We start from the raw sequence: 10,598 nt of genomic DNA, 5'->3' as shown, positions 1-10,598 counted from the left end.
CCATGACTTGGAAGTCAAACTGATAGGGTATCAAGTGTCCTATGCTTTTTCTATGTTAGAAAATTATTTTCTATCTACTTGATATATGGGGGAGATGTGGTAGCCTAGTTATAGCATTCAATCGACATGCTGAAGGCCCAGGCTGCAGGTTTGATTCCCCACATGGATACAATATGTGAAGCCCATTTCTGGTGTCCCCTCCATGATATTTGTGAAATATTGCTGAAAGCAGCATTAAACCGACACCGTACCCTCTCACTGTTTGATTTCTTGATCTGTAAATTTGAAATTATGATTCAATGATTTCCGTTTTCCCACAGTGAGTTAATATCCTACAAAGTGGATCATTACAGGAAGAGAAGTCAGTGTTTTTAAGGTTTCATTCCCTTCAAATAGTAACTTTCTCTTTCTCTCTTCTGACAATACTTTTCAGTTTTGACCCGTGAAGATCTGGGGTAGAATAGGTCTTCAGCAACCCATGCTTGCCGTAAAAGGTGACTATGCTTGTCGTAAGAGGCAACTAACAGGATTGAGTGGTCAGGCTCGCTGACTGGGTTGATGCATATCATCTATCCCAATTGCGTGGATCGATGCTCATGATGTATATCACTGGATTGTCTGGTTCAGACTCGATTATTTACAGACTTTGTCATATAGCTGGAATATTGCTGAGTGCAACAAAGGAACAAACTTTTAAGTTTTAATCAAGAAGAAAAGTATGTTTGGCATTTGTATTGATTTTTTAACATTGACATCGCACTCATGCTCATGCTTGTGTACGTCTCACGGTTGTAGCCTTAGGCTAGGGTGTCTGCACCCCACCATCCAACCATGGGACAAATGCATAGTGGGAGATAGTTTAAGTTTTAAAATATTTATATTTTACATCAAATTGTAGATTTACAAAACTTAGCCCATCTCACAGGCCCTCCCAATCATCCCTGCATCACAGATCCTCTAGCCTATTTGCTCTAAGAAAGAGTATGATTTGAGCTTGTGCCTGGCCCTATTGTTTGGGTGGTGACCATGGGATGTGTTCAGGTGAATTTGTTTTAGAAGCTGGAAAGAACCTAAAGATGAAAGAAATGCATAGTGTGAGATAGGAAAAGTACTATAAATATGTAATTTTACAATTACATAAAGGTCTTATGGCTGTTGAATAAATATAAAATTAGAGTTGGCTACAGAAATGGAGATAATCAGATACATATAATCCCAACCTTAATTTGTGCTTTCATTATGTAGGGAGGTCATCTCATTGTAGTGACTTGTAATTTAAGATCGCATTGGCAATATATAATCATATAGGGATATTACATTGTAAATAATGTCATAACAATATAGGTGCCAAGTATGCAATAAATTTATTATGTATTTATTTCTGTAAATATTTCTTCATTGATTCGTTAATAGCGTGTATGGACCTCTGGCAGTTGGACTTTTACAATTTAAAACTGGCAGATTAAGTATTCCAAGGGGTCAAGGTGTTAGCTCACCATACCAAAGACCCAGTGTTATTCCTCACATGATGACAGTGTGTGAAGCTCCTTGGTAATGCTGGGCAATATTACTGAAGTTTTGCTACAAGTCAGAAAAGTGTAAACCCTGCTCAGTCAATTCAATGAATTGGTGTTGTGGTCAATGTTGTCACGTACATCCACTCATTTAGGAAAAGGAGAGGTTCTCATTACTTTGTTTCCTTGCATACAATTCACACTTTTTAAGACACGTGAAGATCCTTTTAGAATAGGTCTTCAGCAACCCATGCTTGCCATAAAAGGCAACAATGCTTGTTGTAGGAGGCGACTATCAAGTTTGGGTGGTTCTAATTGCTGATTTGGTTGATGCATGTCATCGTATCCATGTTGCGTGAATAGATACTCATGATGTCAATCACTGGATTGTCTGATCCAGACTCGATTATTTACAGACCGCTGTCATATATATTGAATATTGCTGAATGAGGTGTTAAACATGTTCAACAACAAATGACCAAACAAACACACATTTTAAAGAGACCTGTACCCTAGAATGGGTGTGTGAGTGAGTTGGGTTTAATGCCGCTTTTAACAGTATTCCAGTTATATTGTGGCTCCCTAGAATGGGTGTTGTACTTAAGTGTGTATTATACAGTAACTTATCCTTGTTGCAATGTTGATTTTGGGGGCACAAAGTTTCTGAGTTTGGCCAGTTTTACAGGTGTTCTCACCATCTCCTTATTTTACAGGCTGTTGTGATTGTCAGTTTGCAGAATGCTTTTGGCAGAACAAAACAATGGTCTATGGATTGTTAAGGGGCGGTGGGGTAGCCTAGTGGCTAAAGCTTTTTGCTCGTCACACCGAAGACCCGGGTTCGATTCCCCACATGGGTAGTGTGTGAAGCACATTTCTGGTGTCTCCGGCTGTGATACTGATGGAATGTTGCTGAAAGCGGCGTAAAACCATTCTCACTTAAGATTGTTGCCAAATGTATTAAAATACATTAATTAATACATTTATGTTGAATTCAAAATGTTCTGTTCAATGTAGCAAGTACATATGTGATAAAACTCTGTTTGTGTATGTTGTTACCAGTTATGTTAATTTTTATGTATACACATGATATATGCATTGTTTGAAATGAAGCATATAAATCAAGGTCATTGTCATAGCCCCAATGGTAAAAGTTCAAGATGTCTGGGGTCCCTACATTCAAATACTAAATGGACAACCTCAAGGACCGTGAGATTCCTGTTCATTTCCAACACTGTATGTGTATGGCAACTTTCCTCTTTTCAGTGTAACTCCTTACACTCACAACATGAAAGATATTTATGAAACAGCAGTACTTTTTAAGTTGTTACTAATGTGCAACACCAATAAACATATATATATGATCAGTATCAGTGACAGTTTGTCTGCGTTCCCTTGCTGATAGGTCAGTGTTGGCCAGGATTTAGACTTGTGACCGATGACTGGTCAGTTTGTATGTGTGTTCATACGTATGTACATGTAAGGTGGATGATGCTGGGGTCAGTGACCATCTGTGAGGACCCCTTATCCAGACACTGTGACTGTCCCCTGGTGAGATTCAGACGCAGAGCTGGTTCCTAGCATCCTATGCTTGTTGTAGGAGCCACCTCTTTAAGATTTGGTGGTTACTATGTGACATACAAATAACTACTCTTGACGAGGTCAATATGCGAAAACACGACCCCGAGGACAGGACCCGACCTCTGAGGTGGACTGACTGGATTAACCAATGGAATTGCAACAGTCCTAACAGAGGTATAACCATAGGTATTGTTATATCTCTATTAAGAATAGAGCAACGTACCATGTGACCAAACAATACATTTCAATGTAGACCCTCAAATCATGTGACTGACACTGACCTGTCACGTGATGAATATTGACTCGTCTTCGGTCTGACCACCTCAGGGGTCGGTTCCTCTGGTCTTTGTTTCTGCATATTGACCTTGTCAAGAGTAATTATATGTATATATTGTGCGTCGTATGTCCCAGAGATGTGGGGTGTTGTTCATGCTGTCAACACAGGGTGACCTGAGCCTGACTTGATGTTCCAACTAAATGTGGGAGGAAAGGCCAATACACTTCAGTGAAACCCACAAGCATGGGTTGGTGCTAATAAATCAAGAATAAAAATTTAGAAATGGAACCCATTGTCATGATAACCTGACATGGCAATCCTACGGCCGCTATAGAACACTGAGCCACATCCAGCTCTGCACACGGTCAAGACATGCTTAAGTGTTAGAAGATAGTACCGGTAGTTGCTTTTGTAATGTAAGTGTTTCTAAAGGGCATGGTGTGGCTAAGTAAGTCACTGAGAGTGCATGAGCAAGTTTAATTATATCACAGCATGTCCACTTAATGTTGGATGATAATGCTGAAATGCTGGTGAAACCCACGAGCACGAGCACACGTATGGGGTTTACAAATCAAGATAATCAAAGCAAGTCTAGGATTCGAAACCATGATCATAACATTCTGGCACTCCAAAATGACACTTTTACACAGCAAATTGTGGTGCCTTAGACAGAGTGGTCCTGACTTGCCCTAATAGAATACAGGCATGTGATAGTACAAAAAATGTTTGTTTGGGCTTAAAAAATATAATAATTGGTTCTCAGGCAATGGCTTTAGAAAATATAGTGTTTTTTTTTTTTCTTAGTTCAAACTAGTATATAAGCAAATAAAAAGTTGTGTAACCAAATACAATCAACCTGGGAAAGGACCTCCCTACATAAATGTATTCTTTGATGAGTAAAATACTGAAATACAGTATTTGACTACCGTTGGACTTGGAAAATTTAAGGATTTTATTGGGATTTTTTTTAATGGAAATAAAAATGAAACGTGCGGCTAACTTTATGATGATGCGGGCGGTGCCTGAGAACCAAGACTATTATTTTCTTTAGCCTTTGATTGAGATATTTTAATAGCTGTTATAGCCAAAGTAGTTTAAATATTTCAGAATAACCCCTAATTACCATACAGATTCTCTGTACCGGGTACATGTGTCTGAAGTATGTCCATGTATTTCTGGTTCATGTATAGAGTAGTCAACATAAGGTTTTATATCATTATTTTCAGAATTGTTTTATTCATTATTTTGATTGTATTCTCATATTATCTGATTTGATACACACAACAATATGAACATTCTCGTGTTTGATATTTCACAATATTGTAAGCAATTAATTTCCAAATTAATAATCTACTTTATATATAAAACCGCAGAAAAATCTGAAAACATGAGCACTCGTTTTATCTATCAGTGGTATCATCATCAGAGTCAGTTAAATCATCATCAGAATCATCATCTCTTGTACCACCTCTTTCTGTATTGTCACCAAAATCATGAAACGCTTCATAACGATAATAATCAGGAACCGTGTAATCAATTTTTGTTATTTTGGCTTTTTTCTTCAACATATTCTTTGTTCTCAAAAACTTTTCATAGTCAGGTGCTTGCACTGGTTTGACAGTGCCTTCACTTTTTGATTCAATTCCAAGTGTCCTTTCCGAACTTCGATGCTTTGTCTTGTGTTTTTTAAGAAGCAGTCTGTTCATTATTTCCTCATGGTTTAGTCCATACAAATCACTTCGGAAATTTAAATCAGGCACAGGATCCTTTTCATCTTCCATCATCTTGCTGACATCCTCAGGAACAAGATCAGTCTTCTCATCCACAGCAATAATATGTCTGCCATGTTTGGTATCCACAAAGTCCAGAGAAAGCTTCTGAAGCTGCTCAGATATGTCTGCATCTGAGGGTGTAGTCTCTGCCTGGGGCAGGGTTCGAATACTGCTTCCCAGGGGACCAGGTATGAAATCAGGGCCAAAATCGGCTATTCTCAGTAATTTCTCGACTTCTGCATACCGACCTGCCGTCTTGTCTTGTACAAACGTAACTTGGGGAATAGTTCCGACAATACGGTAGGATATAAGTATAGACCTGTGTGAAACAAAGACAAAAATATGAATACCACTCACATCAACACCCATAGCCATGCACCGATCCTTGTTTGTCCAGTGCATCTATCTCCATTCTATTATGATATACTTTAAATCATGAAACTAATGTGTCACCAAATTATTCTGAGTGTCAAAACCTGGCCTAAAATACATCATAAACTAAATGTGTACTCGTAGCCGTGCCTTTGAACTATAAAAATTTGAAATTTCATGTTATAGTATTTGGAAATAGCAGTTCGATTGAATGATATCATTTGTTATGTTCACAAACTTCACTTCACCTGGTTGATACGAAATATAAGCAGGAGATTCCAATAGCGCAAATTAAAAGGAGAAAGGTCGGGTCACCAACAAAGATTGTACAGACCTCAATTACATTGTTTATAATGGGAGTTGTTTCTAATATATGTCATTGTTTCCGGCCATGTGCATTGAACCTGATAAGACAATATACTTCAATATGTCCAGATAAAATTGTGAGCAAGGGTCCTTGTGTTAATTTCTTGCTCACATTGATTTCAAGATTTGCAGTATACCCTGGGCCCATTAGCCACGATTGGTTCTCAAAGTGGCATCACCAGCTCCATTTCTCTATCTCCCGAGTGGGCAAGCGGTGAGAGCCAGGTGCCGAGATCCCACTAGTGATCAGGTTGTTATTCAACCTTGGGACCAACGTTTCCGTTTCTTTACAGTGTTGTCACTACACCTAGTGTACAGTACATTCACCCTGTGCACTCAAAAGACCCCCTCGTCTGTTGGTAGATGACCAGATGGTGGCTACATGAATACGTACAGACCCCAAAAACATAAGGTCCAAACTTGTGGTGTCACCCTGGGCAAGTGACTGTTCACATAGCAGGGAATGAGTATGAGTGGTGACCCATAGATTACTGGCGCCTTTATACCCCTGCCCCAGCTTGTATTTGTCCTTGCCAGAGCATGGTGAACTGTTACCTGAGTTTAGCTTCATGTTTCTTCAGCTCAATTTCAAGTTCATCATCTTTCTCCAAGCCATGACTCAGCCAGTAGATGTTCACTGCACTGAAGTCTGGGGTCACCTTCACCTGCATACAAAATAGTATTACATGACCGATGCTATTACCGGAAGATCCAGGGTAGAATAGGTCTTCAGCAACCCATGCATGCCCTATGAGGCGACTAACGGGATTGGGTGGTTAGGCTTGCTGACTTTGTTGATTGCGTGGATCGATGCTCATGATATCAATGACTGGAGTGTCTGGTCCAGACTCGATTATTTACAGACCGCCGTCATAAAGCTGGAATATTGCTGAGTGCGGCGTTAAACAAACAAAAACAAAACCTACATAAAAAGCAGATTTCACTTGAAGATTCAATTTAAGAGTTGTGTACCTACCAAGTTCTCAAACACCTAGACAGGACTGGAAAAACCAAAATATTTGGCTCCACATAACGATGAAGAACGCCAATCTGCGCTAGGGACCAACAACGGAAAAAAATGCAAGGCCACAGTTGGCAATATTCCAGCTATATGATGAAGAACCTGTAACTAATCAGGCCTGGACCAATCAAACCAGTGATTAATATCATGAGCAACATCACACTCTGTTGGGTTATGATGACATTTAATCAAGCAAGTCACCAAGTCTGATGACATGGTCGCCTTGTAGGACCAACAGTTGCTGAGGACCTATTCTAACCTGGAACCCCCTAGGGGAATCAGAACTGACAAGTTGGAGAAAGACGATTGTGTCACATACCCGGTTGATGTCGACTGCCATGTCAGCTAGTGTTGGTGAGAGCTCTCCAGAGTCTATGATGCTTGTGATGTAGTTGTATAGCACTGTGCTCACCTGTTCTGCACGTCTACGCTGTCCATCACTCACACCCCTACTTGTAGTCGTTGATGTCGTCATCTTGGAGAAATAAGGAATTTTTGAAGAGTAAGGGAGGAGATGTTATGTTATTGGTTTAGACGTTCAGCACATCCTAAAAAAATGAGAGAAAAAATCCAATATTTCTTTTTTTTCCCACCTAATGCAAACCTCAGACTTCACCACAAAATAAAAACTGCAAAAAATGCATTAAACCATGAAAACTGCAAGACAATTTGAGAAACAAAGTGACGAGCACTGCACATATTGCAACATATTCAAATACATGTCACTTTTTGAAGAACTAAACAAATGTCTGAAATATATACATATATTTTTTCCCACGTACTGACCATTAAGCCAACTAAAAGTCTGGCCTGACATAAAGGCAAGTTCACACACCAAATTGTACAAGTTTTTGCTCCATGCATCAAGCAGTTCTGGAGGAGCCTGAACAAAGGGGCAGCTTCTCCCAGCCATTCGGGACCAACTCGTGTTATTCCGGGACAAGCCGAAGAATGACTCATGCCCATCTCGCGCAAATGGGCATTGCTAAAAGAACTGTCAACTCGTTGCATAATGATTCACGTATATTTTCCCCATATATCATACATATTTCGGACACTATTGAATCCACATCCAAACTTATAGTATTATTTAGTATGATTGACACATTGAACTGTATCTTGGGTATATTTTTAAATGCAAGACATGTAAAATCAATAATTATTCCTGAGGCATTCTTTGACCGAAGTACTTGAAGTCGTATGCACATTCTGATTGGTTTGTGGTATTTTCACACATAACATTCACCGATAAGAGGAACAGTCTTCTTGCAGGTTACGGAAAGGGGCGACTAGTGACTAATAACTCTGAGCATGCTTTCACAATGCTATTTGTGATACTAAGATTGGAACACCATTTCATAACATAGTCATAACAGCAAGTTACATTTAACCACATAACATAACCTTGAAAGCATATCGGTACTGTAAATGTGACAGAAAACAAAAGTGATGCAGATCTTCGATGTGAACCATGTGCAACCAGTGAGCGCTGGCTTGGTGCCAACAGACCAAAGATCATGAAGAGTGTGCATCAGGGTTCGAACCCATGAGTATGTGATGTGTGCATTGTGTGAAATAGTCTCAAAATCTTTTGAGCCCAGGTGGGCTAGCTGGCATTAAATGTTACTAGCCAGTTTCAATTTTCACAAGTTTACAAATGTGACTTGTTTGACATGGGTAGTCAAAGTTTGTTATGTAACACAGCTTGTGATTGGTTAAACTACAAATTACAACCAATCAAAACATGTTTGTTATGCATACTGTTACAGTGACAAACAAAATAAAGGAGGATAACTCTAATCTTGCAACAATTTGCTCTGGATATTAATTTGATTAATTTTGATTATTGATAGTTGTATCGATCTACAGGAATAGGAGAATTTTCAAAAATTTAAATCATCTATGAGGTGTGCATAAAAAGATCCCTATTATAATTTCCACAGCCATTTCCTTTAGCCCAACCATATTTTTGCTATCCACGGTCTAGCAGTCAGATGGCTATGTTACACACAGGATTAGTGGCATATAGTAAGAGATAGTGTATGCAACTCGATACTAGGGATCCAGGCAGGGTTGGGCTTTGACACAAGGCCTTCTATGTTGTTTTTCAGTTGTTTTATGCCACGGTCAGCAATATTCAAGCTGAATGATGGCGGCCCTTATACCATGTATAACACTGGGCCATCTGTGACCCCTTTTTCATTTAGACTAATGTGACAGAAATACTGTTGAGTCGATCCCTGTCATATTTCTCTCAATGCAAACATATTCATGTTATTTCGAAGGTAAATGTCAAATGTCAACATACCGCTGGATTTTTGTGCCACTTCTTTCTGCAAAAAGAAAGAACATTAATCAAAATCAGTACACAAAACATTCACAGGCAACTTCAATTTCCGAGGTATTGAGATCAGATGGTACATCCTTTGGAAAATATAGAGTTCGCCAATGAGTGTTCTGATAATGGAACCCTGACTGGCACTTGGCATTACATCTTCCTGAGACAAGGGAGTTAACTCGAAACTCGACTTTTATAATCAGTTAACATGGTTAACTCCCTTGCCTCAGGAAAATGTTGGCATAAGGGATTAAAACAAGATTATCGCATTGGAATCAATAGACACACACAGACAGACACATCAAGAACACATCAAATGTGTTTACTGGCTGTTTCTTAAAATATTAAGAGTGTCCAAATCATTAAACTTGACTCTTTGGTATTTACAGGTTCATAACTATTGCATTACTACTTATATTTTCACTTGGGATAATTGGTGTATTTTAAAGATGGCTTTGCAACTAGGGGTATTAACAATTCCACAATATGCTTGAATATTGTAATCTGACTGCTTGTAAAGGTCCCTGTAAAATCAGCAGTGGACTTTATTAGAGTGAGTGAGTGAGTTAAAATTTAACGTCGCATCGACGTTATTTCTGCCATATAGCGACGAAAATAACTGATGAATTAATTGCAGCTGTGAGTATCCATAGATATCAGAGCGTAAAAGTGGTGCAGTACATGTACATACAGCTACGATTTTGTACCAGTGATAAAGCCTGTCCACACGATCCCCATTTTAGTCAGCTTATACCACAAGCATTGAGGTCCTTGAAACTTGTTCTGACCTAGAAATCCAAATTTGTGTTGTTTGCAAGTCAACAAGTCAAAGAAGCACAGGATGACGCATAGCTTTCAACATGTTCAAATTCAATGTCAGTGTGCACTATGTACACTGATATCTATCAACTGGATTTTCCACATATTTAGCAATGCATACTTAAACAGGCCCATTTTTAATTTAAGTCATTTTTTCTCTTCTAAATTCTAGGTTCATCAATTAGATCTAACTTACTTTGGACTTCTATCAACTAACTTCTTGAGTTGTTTGACCATTTTGATTTTACTTGCTTCTCTTCTCTGTAGCACACATACTGTGTTACAATTATTCCCAAATAACATTCGGCTCGCGAGACGAATCATATTATGTCAGATGTAGTTATTCCAATAATCATGTGAAATTCGTGGAGGCAGCCATATTGTAATTCTGCACAAAATTTCAACAAACCTCTTGTTTGATAAACTCGATAGATCCGTTCCACGTTTTTCAAAACGTGCATGAAATATTTAAAAACTAGTTGGGCTCTATCTTGAATTTGTTTTACAGCGGAGAATTTGTTTCTCGCAATATAGACTCTAG

The 10,598-nt window shown here is 38.8% G+C and overlaps 1 protein-coding gene across 1 annotated transcript; it reads right to left on the bottom strand.

Moving 5' to 3' along the window:
• Window positions 1-4,614: 4,614 nt before the first annotated feature.
• LOC124142577 lies at window positions 4,615-10,440 on the bottom strand. Its single transcript, XM_046511142.2, has 5 exons — window positions 10,254-10,440; window positions 9,209-9,233; window positions 7,220-7,375; window positions 6,435-6,544; window positions 4,615-5,460 (listed from the first exon to the last, which is right to left on the bottom strand). The coding sequence occupies exons 1-5, from the start codon at window positions 10,379-10,381 to the stop codon at window positions 4,770-4,772; spliced, it is 1,110 nt and encodes a 369-aa protein (XP_046367098.2). The 5' UTR covers window positions 10,382-10,440; the 3' UTR covers window positions 4,615-4,769.
• Between the last annotated feature and the right edge of the window lie 158 nt (window positions 10,441-10,598).

The sequence above is a fragment of the Haliotis rufescens genome, unplaced genomic scaffold (assembly GCF_023055435.1).
Source record: "Haliotis rufescens isolate VD_foot unplaced genomic scaffold, xgHalRufe1.0.p SCAF_19, whole genome shotgun sequence".
In the NCBI taxonomy this organism is placed as follows: Eukaryota; Metazoa; Mollusca; class Gastropoda; order Lepetellida; family Haliotidae; genus Haliotis; species Haliotis rufescens.
This window is presented reverse-complemented; position numbering and strand designations above follow the sequence as displayed.

Excerpts from the sequence above, each read along its gene's own strand:
- LOC124142577 (XM_046511142.2), bottom strand. The coding sequence starts at position 10,381 with ATGATTCGTCTCGCGAGCCGAATGTTATTTGGGAATAATTGTAACACA. Across the intron at positions 9,234-10,253 it reads TTAGTTGATAGAAGTCCAAA|AAAGAAGTGGCACAAAAATC; the intron begins GTAAGTTAGATC and ends TTCTTTTTGCAG. Across the intron at positions 6,545-7,219 it reads TGGCAGTCGACATCAACCGG|GTGAAGGTGACCCCAGACTT; the intron begins GTATGTGACACA and ends TTTTGTATGCAG.